This window comes from Pleurodeles waltl, chromosome 12 (genome assembly GCF_031143425.1).
Source record: "Pleurodeles waltl isolate 20211129_DDA chromosome 12, aPleWal1.hap1.20221129, whole genome shotgun sequence".
Lineage (NCBI taxonomy): Eukaryota > Metazoa > Chordata > Amphibia > Caudata > Salamandridae > Pleurodeles > Pleurodeles waltl.
Window position 1 is genome coordinate 103,242,829 of NC_090451.1, and position 19,498 is coordinate 103,262,326.

General features: G+C 43.2%; 1 protein-coding gene across 1 annotated transcript in view; it reads right to left on the bottom strand.

Moving 5' to 3' along the window:
* The window catches only part of COPS6 (COP9 signalosome subunit 6), a 131,638-nt gene that overhangs the window by 104,175 nt on the left and 7,965 nt on the right, over nucleotides 1-19,498 (bottom strand). Inside the window, exon 2 of the mRNA XM_069216789.1 lies at nucleotides 3,553-3,678. Coding sequence (XP_069072890.1) covers nucleotides 3,553-3,678 — 126 coding nt within the window. The remainder of the gene's footprint in view (nucleotides 1-3,552; nucleotides 3,679-19,498) is intronic.

The window sequence follows — 19,498 nt, forward strand, 5'->3', positions numbered from 1 at the left end:
GCTTAAAATGTCTATAATATCGATTGTATTGCTTTCATGCTTTGACTGATGCAGCGCACTCTTGAAATGCTTCATTGTGTAGTAATATCTTGTAGCTGATTCTACTGTGGTATTTTCAGAAATCCAAACTGGATTTGAACCACTTTTGTTCTGTGTTAGGTCCTGTGAACTCCAGATTTGAGAGTCCAACCAACTGTTTGGGCAAGTTCTTGTCATGTTGGCATGGAGAGTGGGCAACAGTTAGCTGAGGTGCAGTGGGCTTTGGACTGCCTTCTAAAGAGATGCAGGAAAGTCCCTTGAAAAAACTTCACCTGGGTAAGGTGTGATCACCTGCTAACTCAAAAGCATTGGTTAGAGGTTGGGATGACTGAGTGGTCAGAGATCAGCTGATGATTGTACACCTAAACGTGTAGCCACTATGCTGATTCAATTCTTAATGCATATTTAGATTAACTTTCTCCAACTGAATCTAAAGACTATGTGCTGCCGCTCTACAAGTTGCCAAAACCATTATTGGCTCATAATAAGGACATGTCCCAGCACATGCATTCCCTACTCTAGCCTAAGCTTTCAATCCCCAAAAAATGAGGATTATGTTAGGAATTAAATGATATGAAGGTGTGAGGCTAAGTTGAAGAACTTAAGGCTGACAGGGTTGGCTGTGATCAATCATGCACAGATGGACCAGGAGGAGCTGTTGGGTGAGCGCAATTCTGATTCTAGAGGTCAAATTCTAGATTAGGTGTCTGCTATCTACACCATTGACAGTTTGTGTTCTTAAATGTTTTGTAATTTCCATGCAACAGCCTTTTCAGGGCGATCATTCAGCTGCTTATGAGTCACATTTCTGTAAGACCCAGGAGATGCAAAGAGTGTAACTTTACTAACTCATTCTTTTTGCAGTGACATTTTATCACCGACTGATTTAAATCTCAAATCAATTGGGAGGCAATTACTTTTTTTCAAAGAGGAAAAGTAGTATTGTCCAGCAGATCTGGGAGACAGACCCAATTGCTGATGATCCAAAATCCGTTATAGGTGGTGGAGTCTGCTAATGGCTGCCCTGAGGCTGCTCTGGTCTTATTTTCATCTGAGTCAATGTGATTTGAGGTGCTTTGCCAGCTCAGGTTGAGGGCCTGAGTAGGAAGTTGGTTTCATAGTCAGGCTACGGGAGCTGATGTATGTCAGGCTGGAAATTCACAAAGATGAACTAAAAGGGATACATTCCCTGCTCTGGGGGCAGACCCAGGAATCAACTTTTAGGAGGGACTGGTTGTGCTTTACATTCAGCCCAGCTGCTTTTCTTCCGCCAACAATAGTGTGAAAAAAGTCAGTCTACCTGGAGAATTATGCAGCAGTGATGATGCAGTGTCCAAATGTTGGCTTCTCAGACAGCTACTGGACAAGCATGGGATTGGCAGTTGAGGTAGCAAGGGACAAGCAGAGTTAATGCAAGGACGGGTTTGCCTTTGAGAAACGTTCACCCTAAATGTCCTGTTTCAGATCCACAATCTAGTGGATACCTGTTTGTTTGTATCTGTAAAAAAAAAAAGTCAGGAGGAAGGCTTCCTGTTAGTGATTAGCCGCATCTTGAATACAGGTTGGAGGAGGTTTGGGAATTCTAAACATTTAGGTGTTGTAATCCATTAAACGGTTGCAGGTTGTCCTCTATAAGCTAGCAGGCCCAATTTTCAGAGCTTTGTATATTTCCCAGAGGGGGCCATTTGGTGAGCTACAAATCACATGGAAGCCCAGATCTGTTAATGTTGTAATCCTTTATGAGGAGTTTGGATGTTCCTGCAGATGACTGTTTTGGGATCTTTTCTTGGTATTTATCGTAGTTGGATGGGCCAGGAACAAAATCAGCTGTACAATGAGTAATAGGGGTTGTAGCGTGATACCACATGAGTGGGTATGATTGGGTGAGTTTAAAAGAATTGGATAGCTCTTCCTGGGCCCAAACAAGTGTGACTATGGTATCCACTTTCAGACTGCCTTTATCAGATCTACGGTGGTGGTTGAAATGGACACCACATGACTCAAAAAATCTCCTCACCCACTCACTATGGTGAGTCAGATTTTATTGGTGAGCTATTTTTAGAGCCTACCAGTCCTTTCTGGCGAGAGAGCTTGAACAGGCAAAGAACAGGTGTTCTGTTCATTCAGAAAGCAATTGAGCAATAAAAATGAAATTAAACCTTGTGTTTATCTTGCCACATATGCCCTGAATTCAAAAAACAGATCAAATGCCAGCTTATGTCTTCTTACAACCTTTTCTTTATTTTATCCTGGAGAATGGTCTTTACTTTTCTTTCTCCGACTGCAAAGTTACAGGATTTTGCAAAGAACTGTCTGACATGAGAGTGTAAGATAAAAGGATACAAGATGCTAGTTTAATTTTAACACCCAACATTTAAATAGCTTACAAACGAACTATACAATTAAGAAAAAAGTGTTAGGAAAACGCATTATTTTGGTAATTCTGAAGTGTGACGGAAGCAAAGATTTTAATAGGATCAAAACAAATCAAAACACTTGCCTGGGTGATGTGCACACGATAAACTTGCTAAAACCAGATTGCCACACAATCGTTTGTACGCGATGTCATTTGATCAGTAAAACTGCATGGCAGTGGGAAGGTTTATAGCTGTTTCAACATAAATTGTGTGGACTGTAAAGTAATATATTTATTAAAAGCGAGTTTTTAAACAAACTCACAAACATTCCTGCCTCCCCCAGCCCCCCATGCCAATGCTACTGATGAACTAAGAGAAAAGTGAGGGGTCATGTGTACTTTATATGTGGGCTAGTTTATTATTATACATGGAGCAAACTTTTAGTCTTAATTTAAACAAAATAATTTTTATACAGCAGACATGCTGAATTCACATACTTGAATACGCTCTCAGGTAATGAAGAAAAAGGCAATTCTCGGAAATAAAATATTTACATAACATCACGCAATCTGAGACCAGTTTATCAGTCAAAAGTATTACAATAGATTACTGGAGTCACTCGACCTGCAGGACAAGTAACATTTTTATGGTTTTGATAGGCTGCATCCTTATGGGACTGCATCTCCTGCGCAGTTCCAGGAGTCCTGATATTTTTAACTCACTTCTGGAGTACTGATTAGCTCAGGGACAGCTTAGACAAATTAGGTTTGAGCGTATCCAAGCATGTTGTGATTACATTCAGCAGCTTTGGACGGTGGCCGACTTGGCCACTCCCTTAAGCCCTGCACTTGTCAACCAAGTATTCCTCTCTATATTCCTATGATTTACTTAACTTCAGGGATATTTTTAGGATGCAATTTGAACAAACTATTGAGGCAACAATGTTTCCTGCCACTCCCCAGATACATTTAAAATCCCAATACCATTTAGGTTGGTAGCAAGGAAGTTAGCATGCATAATTAGGTCTTGACTTTAAATATACTATAGAATGTATGTTATGTTCTCAGTCCCTAGATTTTCCACTCCATGCCACCCTGCGAAACAACATCTCTTGAAAACATTCATGGAGAGTACATCTTCTCTTCTCAGCTCGTACCTTGCATGGGGCGCCCCTCCTGGGACCGTATGCGGATCCAGTGGTCTGAGATGTTGAGAATAACCAAAGGGTGCAGTGCCACAGACACACTGCCAGTGACGCCCGAGGCCATGACGGTGGGAAGAACTGCATGGAAAGAGAAAAGAATTTAAAAAATAAGAATTGAAGCTCTAGGCAAACCTGCCAGCACAGAGTGTTTGCTTGAGGATGACAAGTCAGAAGTGTTTTGATGAAGAAGACTCTTCTCACACACCATGCTCCTCTGTGTTTATGCTATAAAAAAATACTACTAAATACATACCATTATGAAGCTTATGTCATTCTTATTGTGGGTACGTGAGTTACGTGTGCTAGTCAATCGAAAGGGAATGTGTGTGATTAATTTGACACATTTTGTTTTGTTATGTTTTGCAATATAACGAAGCTTACATGAACACACTCACAGTATTTAATCCAAATGCTAAGTGCTTTATTGTAGAGTACTATTCATTTTTAAGAGTTTCTAAAAGGTTGACAATTCTGTGACTTGTTATTCCAAAAAAACAGTCTCCGAATGAAAATAAGCAGAAGGGCATTAGGCCAATTTCTGTCAATTGTTTAAGCCAAGAGTTTTTAGAAACAATTAAATGAGGCGATACAAACTGAGCAGAGAGAGTTAAGAGTAGAGGGGGATTCATTCCAGGTAACCCTGGGACAGGCCAGACAATCACATATCCTGTCCCAATTGAAGGCTACCGGGACAGGAAGAACTTAGCCTTATTAGTGCAGCTGGCCTCATCAGATGAGAATAGCAGACACTGCTATTTTATTGAACACGCCTGGACCAAACGGCATTGCAGCAGAATTTGTTTAGAACACTACGCTGGACAGCTAGAGCTTCATTTGTTAAACCTGTTTTGGGAGGTAGGGTAGCAGGGGAGATTACCTCCAGACCTGTGGAAAACCACTGTTACCATGATCCCAAAGGAAGGTAAGCCTAGGGAATTGGTGCAACTCCCATCACCCAAACTCGCTACTAAACAGAAATCAAGATCCTGGCCACGGTTCTAGCTACATGGCTTCTACAGATTAACACACCTTAATATGGAGGAACCAGCTGGGATTCATGCCCAGTAGGTCCAAACGGATCAACCTATGGTACACATACAATTGGTTTGCAATGGTGCAGGGCCGACAGGCAAGCCATGTCTTTCTCTCTTTAGATGCCGAAAAGGCGATCGATGTGGAACACTGACCCTTCCTTGAAGGAACTCTCCAGAGGTTTGGTGTGAATTCTAGGAGGTGGGTGGTGGTGCTGAACTGTAATCCATTCAACAAACCAAAAGATGGATGGAACGCAGAACGAATCAAACATTCACCCACAGTCACAGATCTGGGTTTAATCCATCAATTATTGTGCTCACCACGCCACCCCAGTTTGAACCCAGGCATATGCTAATTACTCTTGGCCCTGTTCCACATGGGAACAGTCCCCTGTCGAGCCCAAACTGCCAGGCCAAGTCTTCTATGTGCCAGAAACAAGCATCCTGGGACCAGTTTCAGGGTATCACCCCTCACCAACCAAACTACCTTGAATCCAATGGCATATTGAGACTGAGACCCATGTCTGGGCATACCTAGCAAAATTAGGGAGACAAAAGCAAACAAACAAAATGATAGACAGAATGCAGAACAAATCAAACATTCACAGATCTGGGTTTAATCCATCAATTCTCTTGCTCACCACGCCACCCCAGTTTGGGCCCAGCCATATGCAAATCAACCTTGACCCTGATCCCCACTGGAACAGTCCCCCATCTTCACTCCTATTTGTCCTTAAAGTGTAGTCCCTTGCATGTACGGTGATAAAGCACCCAAATGTCCAGGTATTCCGAATATCGGACACTGACAAGATCGAAGAAGGAAATATTGCTCTATGCTGATGAAATACTTTTGTATACCACTGAACCAGAAACCACAATTCCAGGGCTTTTTCAGATTTTTGAGGATTATGAGGTACACTCAGGGTATAAGATTAATTGGGACAAATTGGTACAGTACTCTCCGCAGGGTCGGGTGGATCAATCACTGCTCCCACAGAGGATGAGGACAGTCCTGGATGACTAAGTACCTGGGGATTTACGGGACACCACAGAAAGAGCTCAGTTTTTGCCTAAACCTGGAGAGGATGGTGTTAAATTTTCAAGCAGAAGAGTAATGGAAGGGGCTTCCTCTTTCGTTGCTGGGACAGGCGGCCCTCTTCAAAATAATTATGCTCCCAAAGCTGCTCTATGAGCTCCGGAATACACATTATCGGATCGCACCGGCGGTGTTCACTAGAACAGAGGGGGATGTGAGGACTCTGATATGGGATGGGGATCACCCTAGAGCAGAGGTCTTCAAACTTTTTGATGCCGGGACCCCCTCTTAAAAAAGATTTGGTGAAAGGACCCCCTTCTGATAAAAATTTCTAGAACCTGGTACTCCTCATCATCAACAACAATAATAAACGTCCCCATTTCCCACAGCAAATCATTTTTACTGTGAGGAAATAATATTAAACAGTGTTTAGCAAACCAAAGGTCAGTGAGTGTGGGGGCGTTGTCAAGGGTGTGACTAAAAACAAAGGTACTCATTTATGAGGATTTGGCATAGGACAGTGCCACAAGTCTTCTTGCTACACTGCCCCACGCCAATACAAAAGGGCAGGAACGCACTGTATTTATGAAATACAGTGCATTTCTGTCCTTTCCCCCCGCGGTGGCGCACAATTGTTGCCTAGCGCCAATATAGGCAGGATTGTATTTGTGCAGGAAGGGACACCTTCCGGCACAAAAACAATCCAGAGAGGCATTGTACCTCTTTCTATATGTGCGGCAGATAGCAACACGCATGGAAAGAGGAAAAAACAAGGAGAAATGAAAACATTTCTCCTCAGTACACCTGCTCTGGGGAGGCGTAAGGTTTTGGCACTGCTCCAGTTTACGTGATTTTGTAAATCTGGGGCAGTGTCAAAATCCATGCGTGTTGCAGGGGGGGGGGGATGGAGAAGTGTCAGGGAGATCGAGATCCCAGGATACGCTCCACTAGAAGGACGGCTACTCATGAAGGAGATGGGGAATGGAGCTTTAACATATAAGACATTGAATAATAACATGGCAGACAATCTGGGCTCACTCTAAAGGAGATGGGTAAGGGATATGGGGGAGCTGGAGGACATTGACTGGGAGGTGGCTCTGATGCATCCTAGAGAGGTGGCCATAACATTTCATCTGTGTTCAATACAGTTTAAAGTATTCCACAGAGTATATTATGATTGGCGCAGATTGCATTGTATGGGACGGGCTGTTGCGTGGAAGTGTCTGCCCTGGGCCCATTGGGCCTTTCATAAACACACTCTGGGAGTGTCCTCATATATAGGCCTACTCGGTATTAATTATTCAGAAAATCTGGGCCATATTGGAGGTTACCCTTCTGCTTGACCCAAAATATATACTGCTAGGAATTACCAATGATGTTGACATCCAACACTTCAAACTCCTTTTTGGTTCCATGGCTCTGGTTGGCTACGCTCTAGTGGGGCCCTGGAGATTGCCTCCACTTGTGAGTAGTGGCTGAGTCTGGATGTATACATGGCTGGAAAGGTTACCTACCATTGTAGATGATGTCCTCTTAAGTTCAGCAAGATATGGGGGAGCTGGATGAAGAATTATGGACTGGACTCTTTGGATGGTAGCCCTGGACACACCTCAAGGCAGAAGGCCTGATTGATGTTTGCACACCAAGGAGTGGGTGGACACCAATGGGGCATTAAGCTTCCTTATTTATGGTGCTTGGATACGTCCTATATTGTGTACATTATGTTGGGCATTGCTATGTACCCCCTTTTCACAAATATGGGAGCATGTTGAACTTAACTGTGTCGTTTAATTTCTTTTGTTCAGTAAATTACAAAAAAAGAAAAAAAGAGGGTAGGATTGCTATAGATTTAGAACAGTAATTCTATTATAGTGTTTCCTCTTATTACGCTTTTCGTGAACATTACTGCTGACATTTTATTTGCCTTCATTGTAGTTACAATTCATATAGTATGCACTAGACTAGGATTTTGATTGAAAATAAATCTTTTAAATTTATCTTTAGTTTTTTAGTGTTCTGTAGTGTTATTCCTCAATGACAGAAGGTTTGGGAGTTCCGGTAAATATAACCTCTGAAGGAATTGATTGCAATCTGAAACACATCTTGCTCAAATAGAGCTCAGTGGGTTGTTAAAACACTGCAGTATGACTGGTTGTCTGAGTCACGCTGGTACACTGACAGTCCTTAGTGCCAGGGGATCTAGAAAAACAGACTAGATAAAAATTGAGAATGTATCAGTTAAACAGGAACCTGCCGAGCAAGCCTCTGCCTCAGATGGCAAAGAACAAATGATGACAGTATAGGTGTCTCCAAACAAGGGCTAAGAAGGCAAACTCCAGTGATGCGTGCCTTCCCCCGAGACACAAGTGTGACAGGACAGCAGTGAAACATTTTCCCAGCCAGCAAATAAGTCAATCTAAGCACCAGTAAATGACACAAAATGGTTGGTAGAGGGTAAATGTCTATTTTTTGGATCCTTTTGTAATTAGCCTGGCAGAGCGCTAAATTAACTAGTGAGAACCTCTCACTGTTAAAGATTTGCTAACAGGCTTCCAGAGATCCAACCTGATAAAGCCTATTGGCTCGAGTAACTGTGTGGGGCATACAAACAACATCAGCACAGTATGTTATTCAATTGTAAAGCAACGGGTATGCTTTCCACTCAAAATCATGGGATATTTTATATCTCACTTAACAAAATTTGATGCTTGTAAGTGGGTGAGAAAAATTTCTATTAGCCTGTTCATGTGCCTTTTCAACCTGTTCTATTTTATAGGCAAAGTTTTTGACTCCACTTGGGTGTATTCCTCTTCATTAGAGAAATACTTAAATTCTCCTTTTACAAATTTTCTTCTAAATATGAATTTTCACTTCGTTTTTTTGTGTTTTTTTTATACTGGATAAAAACGTCTTGGATAAGACTTTAGAAAAGGTTGCTCAAACTATCGCTGGTGAGGTTATACCAATTAAATCTGCCTCTAGGATAAACGTAGCATTCTCCTAGTAGTCACATTTAATGTATTCACACAAATCTATAAAGAAAAATAGATGTTTGGGAGAGCCCTCAGAAGTAGAGTCTGAATAGCAGAAGATTTAGGCCACGACAATTTTGGTGCGATTAAACACTGCTTTAACTCCTTTCCGTCTCATTCACTATTTGATACTTGAGTGTTTTACTCAAAGAATTTTTTTCTGATAAAGTATCAACCTGCATTCTAAAATCAAATCCAGTTTTCATTTCAATTACGGACTACTACCCCACGGTGCTGTTCACCTTTTCCTCAATTCTAACGTTCTTACAAGAAACCATTTATAGGGACTACTCTATCCCTGCTTGTTAGAAATGGGGTCTCTAGTTGGCAGTCGATTCGCACCCTGTCCAAGTAGGGACCCTCATTCTAGTCAGGATAAGGGAGATACCCAGCTCAGATAACCCCTGCTCACCCCTTTGGTAGCTTGGCACGAGCAGTCAGGCATGAAGCAATGTGTAAGGCATTTGCACATAACACACAGTAATACAGTGAATATACTAGAAAAGGACACCACACCAGTTTTAGAAAAATAGCCAATGTTTATTTATGTAAAACAATACCAAGTACAGTAATAATCCAACATCCAATAATAATGATATGAATTTTGCAAGAATTACTAAGGAAAACAGTACCTTGAAGTCAATAGCTCCACCTGGGGCTTTCAGAGTCGTGATCAACAAAACCAACAGTGCAGGCCCAGCTACAGTATCGGGAACACCAACATGCAGGGCATCGTGATCCTAGCGATGAGATCCGGAGAGCAGCGTCAGTGTCGGTTCTGGAGGTCGGGGCTCTTGAAGTCACACGCATTGCGGATTGGCTCTGGGCTGATGAAGCCAGAAGTGCTGGCGTGGATGGCGTCGGGGCTGCGGTGTGAAGCGGGACGATGAGACGTGTGGTGCCCACAGGTCACAGTGCAGGCAGCGGCTCGGTGACGGCGGCCAGCGGTGTTAGTGAGACCAGGGCTGCAGTGTGAAACAGGGCAGTGTGACGTGCGGTGTCACCAGGTCACAGCGCAGGCAGCAGCATCGTCATTGCTGAAGCAAATGTCGTCAGTAGGCCCAAGTCGGCAGTGTGGCACAGGACGAACTCTGTGCCCCATCCACGGGTCGTGCTGCAGACAGGGGCTGCGGTGCGGGACAGCTCGGTGCTTCGTGTACCTCATGAGCGGTGTCCACAGGCCCTGTGCAGGTTTCAGTAGGAGCGGCGGTGGCGGGAATGCCCAGGCTGTGGTGTGAGCAAGGTCACAGTGCATGCCAGCGGCGTCATTGGCAGTGTTGCAGTGTTTTTTTCTTCCTGTACATCACAAAACACATAGTACCCAGTGCTGTAGGCAAATTAACCTTACGTTTTGGAGACTTCCAACAGGAGGCAAGCTCTACTCCAAGTCAGTGGAGAATTCCCTCAAGCAGGATACACAGCAAGTTTCTCCCTTCTATTCAAAGGCAGAAGCAGCAACTGCAGGCCAACCCAGCAAAGCAACACAGCAAAGGGACAGTAATCCTCCTCCAGCTCTTAAGTTATTCTCCTTGGCAGAGGTTCCTCTCGATACAGAAAGATTTTAAAAGTCTGGGGTTTTGGGTCCATTACTTATACCCCTTTCTGCCTTTGAAGTAGGCATACTTCAAAGAAAAGTCTTTGTTGTTCACAAGACCCTGCCTTGTCCAGGCCTGGCTCCAGACACACTCCAGGGAGTTGGAAACTGCATAGTGTGAGGGCAGGCACAGCCCTTTCAGGTGTAAATGACCACTTCTCCCTCCACTCTAGCCCAGATGGCCCATCAGGATATGCAGGCTACACCACAGCTCCCTTTGTGTCACTGTCTAGAGGGAATTCACAAAAGCCCAACTGTCAGTTGACAGAGATGTGGAATACACAAGCAGGCAGAGGCACAGAATGGTTTAAGCAAGGAAATGTTCACTTTCTAAAAGTGGCATTTTCAAACAAACAAATTAAAAAACAACTTTACCAAAAGATGTATTTTACAATTGTGAGTTCAGAGACCCCAAACTCCAGGTCTCTATCTGCTCTCAAAAGGAAACTGCACTTTAAGAATAATTAAAGGCAGCCCTGATGTTAACCTATGAGAGAGATAGGCCTTGCAACAGTAAAAACAAAATTTGGCAGTATTCAACTGTTAGGACATGTAAAACACATCAGTACATGTACCATCACTAACATACCGTGCACCTTGCCCTTGGGGCTACCTAGGGCCAACCTTAGGGGTGCCTTACATGTAGTAAAAGGGAAGGTTGGGGCCAGGCAAGTGGGTACACTGGTCAGGTCGAATTGGCAATTTAAAACTGCACACACAGGCACTGCAGTGGCAGGGTTGAGACATGTTCACAGGGCTACTCATGTGAGTGGCACAATCAGTGCTGCAGGCCCACTAGCAACATTTGATTTACAGGCCCTGGGCACCTCTAGTGCACTTTACTAGGGACTTACGAGTAAATCAAATATGCCAATCATGGATAAACCAATCAACAGTTCACTTTATATAGGGAGCACTTGCACTTTAGCACTGATTAGCAGTGGTAAGGTGCGCAGAGACAATAAACCAGCAAAACAAATCATTCAAATAGATTCCCCCAGAGACCAGGAAGACAGTCACCCATGCACTCAGCAGCAGAGTAGACTATGGTAACGCCCTCTATGCCGGCACAACACTCAAACGCAAACTCCAGAGAATCCAGAACACAGCCACACGCCTTGGCCTCCCCCGCCACAAACGAATCTCACAACACCTCAAATCCCTTCACTGGCTCCCCATAGACAAGAGAATCACTTTCAAGATCCTCATCCACGCACACAAATCCCTCCACAACACCGGCCTGACCTACCTCAACGAAAGAGTGAACTTCCACACTCCCACCCACAACCTCCGATCAGCCGACCTCGCACTAGCTAGAGTCCCCCGCATCCAACGAACCACCACAGGAGGCAGGGCCTTCTCCCACCTCGCCCCCACAACCTGGAACTCCCTCCCCACCAACCTCCGCAAAACCAAAGACCTCCTACTCTTCAGAAAAAACCTCAAGACATGCCTGTTTGAACAGTTACCCCCACCTCAGCCCCCCCATAATCGCCTTGAGACCCTCACGGGTGAGTAGCGCACTCTATAAATTTTTTTGATTGATAAGTAAAAAGCATTCCAAAATTCAGTGAGACCTGCTCAACTTTCATCTGAGAGAGGATGACGTTGCACCATTTTCAGAAGGTGCATTGCAAAGGGTCTACATTAGTAATACCAGTCACATTTCACTTCAGTCTTGTTAGACCTGACCAGATTTTTTTTGGTTATGGATGAGGCACTGGTTCAGCCCCGTTCGGGTGGTGGGGGACACCATGTGTTTGGTACATATTAAACACAGGTATTGGCAGCAATATCCTGGAGTGATTTTCCGTCTCACTGCCTCGCTGAAAAATGTGTTCTGGAAGGATCTTTGAACCTTAAGCCTGTTTACTATGACCCATGCAATGGTTTGTGGGTTTAACACTACTTCCATTCTGTTTAACGTCTACAGAGAGCCGCTGAGACATCTGGTTCTGGGTTTCAGCAACTCCATAAAACAGTATGCTGTCTAAGACAATTATAGAGTGTCACCACCGAGTAACATTTTTCTTTTTTGAATGAAAGTGAAAGGATTCTGTAGTGATCTGTATGACAATCTTGCCTGGTACACAGCGTGTGAAAGGAAAAGCTGAAGACTCATTTTTCAAGCACACAAAATATAAAAACCTGTAAATTAACTATATAAATATTTCGGAAGCAGTCAGCAGTTGGAAAGCACATTTTTATAATTCTGAATTGTGCTAGAAATAAAGATGTTAATATGAGCAATACAAATCAATACACTTGATGCATGAAGAAAATATACACCGAACCCTTATTTCCACACATTATAGTTTGTGCGCTGTATAGGTTTATCAGAAAAACTGCATGTTTATTGAATACATTTACTACACTTGTTCTTTTGGGGACACGTGGATTTTTCCCAATCTCTATGACTTCAGTGATGTATCATTTATGGCATCACCCCCTTCTGAAAATTGTTCAAGCACCACTGGTGCACGTCAATTGCGAAATGTCATTCAAGCATGAGCTCTTGTAGGTACAGTTATTTTCAACTATCCTGTTTTTATGCAGGCCTTGAAGGAAGCAGCACACTGTGATATACCTAACATCTGATCACGTATATGACGCACAGTTCTCAGTGTTTACTTCAGTATTGTGAGTTATCATGGAAGTCCTGAAAAAGACTAGTCTTTATCAATGCAGCATAGAGAGTACTGTAATTCACATCTCAACACAGCATTAAAACAGAAGTAAATAAGATCAACTGAAAAAACAATGCATTGACACATTCAGAGGACTTTTCACAATTATCAAAAGCAGTAAGAGAAGTATGTGCATGAACATTACAAATGATAATTAAGAGAACCACCCAACATGCTCCTTTTACACTCAACACTTGTAGGGAACATCGACAATGGGCCGACAATCCCCTCTTTTCCCCCAGGGCACATTTTAAAAAAATATATATGTTTTCATTGAGGAATGGGGAATGTAAAAATATACAAATGTAAAAAAAAAAAAAAAAAAGGGTGAAATTGTCCAGGGGGTGGGGGATTGGCCAGCCTTCCATATGGGTGGACCCCCATGGGAACCCCTACATTTGTGGGGAAATGTGTGTTCACTGGGGGCCACTGCGGCCCCCAGGAGATACATATTCCCCCAAAAAAGTAAAGAATCTTTTTTTAACCAAATGTGTTTTCCCCTAGGTGAAAGACTGTGCTCCCCAGGAGAAAAACACATTGTACAGAAATGTACAATGTATGTGCCAGATAAATCTACCATCTGACGATTACACAGTAGATGGTAGATTTATGTGGCATATGCAGTATACTGTAACACAAAGGGATCAATGTGTTTGCAGGCAGTGGAAGAGCATGCACAAAGGTTGAATAGTCATCTTGGTTGCTAAACTGGCACTAGTAAGGTGAAATGTTTGCAGACAGTATTACAGTATTTGAAAATAATGTGCAATATGCTGCTTAGTTTGCCTTTTCTTACTGCATAGTTTAGTCAATCTCGTCTCATAATTTGGTGCTCTCAGGAAGCTTGATTCCATTGACCCTGGTAAGGGCACTGTGAGTTTTCACTGGGAGCATGTCTGTGCAAAACACAGCAGGGGCTACTGTGTGAATGTGTGCTTTCTGAGGTCAAAGAAAGACTTGTGGCTTAGGAAATTACTTTTATACCGTCAATGGCCCAGCAGTCATGGCTTATGCAACAATAATATTTTGCTTAAGCCATGACCCAAGTATGCTGTGCTACTGGGTATGTGGCAAGGTTATGTAACACTGAGTTTTGTCTCCTCTAGTGTTTTTGGAGTTCACAATAAAGGATTACTTGAGGGAAAAGCACACCTTTGCATCGTGTCAAGACATCAACAAGATTGTAGAGCATGGCGGTGGCATGACACAATGTTAAGGTGTGCCTTTCCTGAGTAATCCATTTACCTCTACAGGACCTTTTAAGAAACAGAGCGGCCCATTTTGCACTGTTTCTATGCCTAGGAATACTCTTGTAAGTGTGACCACTTTCTATACCCAATACAAAGGTGTTCTTCTCTCAAATAATTTGCTTATCCAACTGGAACTGTCTGACTAGCTGAGCGGCCCAGTATACATTGCAGACCCGGTTTTGAAGTATTCTTGCATGTACTACTTAAAGGATGCCTAACTGAATGTCCCAAGATTCCATGGTTTTTAAGGAACTTTAGTTAGACGACGTTTGTCCTGATGAGATCAGAAACATAATGACGGGGCAAAACACTGACATCCCCTCTCTAAGTTGCTTTCAAAACATGTTATGATTCACATATGAAAAGAAAGGATCTCTGCTTATGTTTATTTGATATAAAATCCTATGCAACCTTGGGATCTGTTGTTGTGTATTTATTAGTTCACTTGGGCAGTGTGTGGTCTGCACTCATTTTGATACATAATGAAATGCTTATTGTCCATATACCAAAAATGTTATAATCATAATTCTACAAGATAGTGTTCTATACCATCTTTCAGTAACATTGATTAAAATACAAGTTACTAATCAAGTTTTCACACATCCAAAGCAAAAGTAGAAGTGTTGATGGATGAGTTCCTCTGGACATTTGTTTGGCTTATTGCTTTAGGGGACTTAGGCAGTATTCCCCATCATGTGTGGCTTAGTTTCAAAGGTAGAGATATGCTCACTCAGTTTGAGGAATGTGGGCCTGGAATGCTTTTTTGGACATGCCCCGCAACTTGCATCCATGACCTGGAAAAGTTGGATTTAGCACATTGCGTGCGCTGAAGCAGCATGAAAGACATGTTTTCTTGAGCCTGAAGTACCTAGCAATGGAAGGCGTTCGTATAGGTTCACTTGGCAAGAATACAGGATTAGTCATGACTTCGATAAGGACAGAGACATGCTAAGTGTGCTTTCACAGGGATAGCTCATAGGTAGCAGGAAGATAGCCACAGTAGTGCAGATACACATGCGGGCTCAAATCCATCAGAGCCGCACTCACCATGATTCTGAATTACCCCCTCACTCAACTAAACAGATGACCCCAAACCATACAAAACACAGGAGGCAGCCTCCTTACTCACCATCCCAACATGCAGACACTCTGCATCTCAAACAGCTTCACCGACTCCCCCATCCACAGCTCTTTTAAAAGCCCCGACACACACATTCAAAGCATTACAAAGCATTGGCCCAACATAAATCAATAGCACCTCAGATTTCAGAAACCATTCAGGCACATTTGCTCAGCCAGACTCGTACCGACGCCTATTTAATGCATACACAGCACCAGAACAAGAAGTAACTTTTCCTAACCAGTTTCAAAAGTGAGCAATGACCTGCCCCCACAGACACATGTGCCGTCTCTAAAATTATTGCACCCCACATGAAACTGAGCACTTGGCTCTTCAACTAGGTTAGTCCACAGATCAGCCCTTACCGCTCCTGCGTCAGCGACAGGATACCCCCGAGTGATAGTGCACTTAAAAATAATAATAATAATAATCATCAATCATAAGATTACACAATTCTGCACCCAATGCTACTCGTATGGGTAAAATGTTTGTTCTGCTTGCCGTGCTCATCCTCCTTCAGAACTTAGCAGATGTTCAGTTTGCTGAATGACAAGGGCATTGCAGTCACAGCAGTGCATTTAACGGTGGACGGGACATATTCTGCGTTCTCATGGACTACACTGTGTGTTTCAAAAACCAACATTCTGCACAGTTTACGAGGTGCTCTTTAGGGAACTTAGGCAGTGTTCCCGAGCATGTGTGCCTTAGTTTCAAAGGTAGATATGCTCACTCAGTTCAAGGAATGTAAGACTCAGAAGGCATTCTCGGACACCACCAACTTGCATCCACCAACTGAAAGGAGCTGGATTTACCACAATGAGTGCAGTAAAGACCCATCTATGTAACACATGCCTTCCTCTGCCTCATGTGGCTGTCACTGGAGCCATTAGTAGAAGTTCACTAGGCATGCGTTCAGTAATGTTCAGAATGGAGGCAGGTGCTAAAAACATACTGTCTCAACGTGTTTATAGGGATTTGCTTGTGGTGTGCTCATGTGCTATTTGGTTGATTACTCGTTGAGAGGTTGTCTTGAGTGGGGATTCCGTCTTGTCACATGTGAATGATGGCAGTATGTTGATCTAAGTGCACTGATAGGCTGGACTGGCCTGTGCTCGGCGGCATGAAAGTTTTGTGTGGCACATGAACGGACCATTAAGCGGTTGGTGCCTTCACGTGGCTTTGTGGCTCACCTTCAGTAGTCTTGGTTTCAATATTCAGATACTGTGATAAGTATTTGTGCTTTGAAGCTAGCATTTCAGGATGTGTTAAAACCAACCACTGTAAGTGGTGGATTAACTTTAAAAAATGTGTACCATATTTATGCCTGTAGTGGTAAAGATATTCTGCCGCAACGGTGACAGAGCATCCTTACAGTGAAGATTATGGTTTGCCTTTATAGATGTATGTATGGGCTACATCTCTGGCAAGGCCGCACCCCTCCCATATTCCGACTGACCTGTATATCTGCCCAGCTAGTTTAAAATGTCTGAAATAGAGGTCAATTTTCATTGCCTGTCACCACCTGGAAAACTATGGTGGTAAGAGGCTGTGACAAACTGTCTTATGTCCGCTTACCCATCGGAGATAACTCCCACGGTGACGGGCATTTGGGGGGTCGGGGGGGGGGGGGGGGGGGGGGGACACACAATGGACTGCTCCTTCATGTTGATGTTGTACTGCATCAACCGTAAAAAGGCACTGATAGGAACCGCTGCGACGGTGGGCCCCTACCAATGTTTTTGAATTGAATGCCAGCTTGGCAGTCATTTCTAATTTTAGCAGGCGGATTAGTCTCAGCATGCAAATCGTTAAGTCCTCCGTCATGGCGACAAAGCCTTCTCTGTCAGCTAAAATGTAAACCTGGCCCTTATTAAGAACTCCTTTTTCTCTGGCTAGTAGACTATAAATAATGTTAAGTGTGAGGTGGCAGCTATGTTGTCTAACAGTAAAACTGTCTGACCTCGAAGGGTGGTCTACTGAGGGCACAGGTGAGATGAGAGGACGGGCAGTAAATCTGCTGTTTTTGATATGGCTGATAATGCTCGGCTGATTTTGGGTTCCTCCATCAAGTGGATTATGGCATATTTCTTATATCTCAACGATCTCAGCAAGCCTCCGGGAAAAAGATCCAGGACAATGAGTACCAATACAACTAAGTAATTTCTAAGAGCTTGGCTTACGGAGCCTCGGACATGAACAGTTGGAGGACAGGAATTTAATTGACTAAAAAGCGGAGGGTTGTGAGCAGCAGAAGCAAAACCTATTAGAACAGTCAAAATCTGGCACAGAAGACATGGGTTCACAGGGCCACAGAGTGTGGAACTTATAGCTTCTCTGTCCAGCTATTCAGCCTGCAAACCACACTCTCTAAGGAGACCTGCCACGGATAAACCCAGTCGCACAGACCACAAGAAATGCCAAGAGACCGAGTAATTAGCAAGTGTTACACTATATATAAATTGTTTAACATAACAAAAAGAGGTAATTTTACAGAAATTAGGAAGTCAGCTTCTAGTCTGAGGAACGACAGGAGAACAATCCAAAAGGTGGAATCATCAACATGGAAAGATCTGCAGACTAATCTTTTGTATTTTGGTAACCAAATGAGAGCGTTTTGACGGCTGCTGACTTCAGTCGATTGGAAGGGTAGTAAGGAAGAAAGAGGGAGGTAGTCAGGTGTAGCATCCTGCAATACTGGAGTGTCATGAATTAGGAGGTTTCTTTTTTTTTTTTTCGGGAGACACTGTGCAGACTTCAGTGTACACTAACCATAGGGCTGACACTCCAGGACAAACCTGTACCCCTTTGGAGAGTTACATCCGTATAGTCCTTTGCTGCAGAACTTGTGCCCATCCTAATCCACATTTGACTGATGGAGCAGTATAAGGGTGGGAGATTTGGATTTAACTAATCACAACCCCATCCACTTTCTTTTAACAACTCTAACGACGTCACTCCTAGTTGGATCAAAACACAAATAGCAACATGGGCCTGTGCTATCATTCCCCACAATGGGTGATGCCATCCTAGAGTGATCACTATATTCAAAGTTGTTGGGAGACTGTTTTCAGTCTTGGGCTTTTCACTTAAAAATCACTGCTATAAGGTGTGTTAGTCTAATTAGTTCAATGGAAAAAAATTAAGGGAACAACATTTAGAATGTGTTAGGTTGTCAAACAAAACCAAGTGATTGTATTGTCCATGATGATATGCTTTGAGGTGGACATCTTACTCTGCTTTGAAACCAAGTGAAACACCATCACCCTTAAGACACCACTCCCTTTCTTGTTTTAGATATAGGCAGAGGCATAGTTCCTCCAGACATTTTTTTTTAAGAGACAGCTTCTTTACCTACTTCTCTAGAGCTCGTGTAAATTATGCACAGTGTACATACAGAGGTTGATAAAAGCCTCTTCAGCAGCTGCTTGCTTTCCATCTTAACGTCTTAGAGTCTGCATAAGAAAGGTGGGAGCAATGAGAGGCGTAAGAATGCCCCTAGAAGAACAAAAAAGTGGTGATCAGGCTACATCCCCTACGGAGGTTAATTACAAGGCAGACCTGGTATATAAGCAGCAACAGCAGGGCAAGCTTCACTCACACAGAACAAGAACAATACAGCCATCAATAGTACGCAGACCCACAAAGTAGGTATAGTACTGGCATTCGTACCTTAAGCTTACCCAACACATAAGCACGCAAAGAGGTGGCTTGTTTGAATAACAAGCATCTGCAATGCAGGTTTCTGTGACACACACAGAAGGTATAGTATGGAAAGCTTCCAGGTCTCAGCAGTGCATGCTTTCCTCATACAAACAGCAGGTACAGTGCAAGCTTCGCTCGGCTCACACACAAAACATGCACTACAGCAGTAGTGCATGTTTTCATTACAAGACAGGCTGGGTAGACAGAAGGACTAGCTTCAATTAGGCAAAGTAGGTACATCAGTGCCAGTGTACTTAACGTACAAAGCTAACACTCCACAGGCATCTGCAGTGCAATCTTCCCTAAAATAATAAGTATAGTAGCAAACTGAAGACATCACCGGTACAGTATGAACATTTCAAGTACATGCTTCACTCACACAGAACCAGGTGCATACGCATATCTTAAGGAAAACTTCCCACAGTGCAGGCCTCCCTACAGTA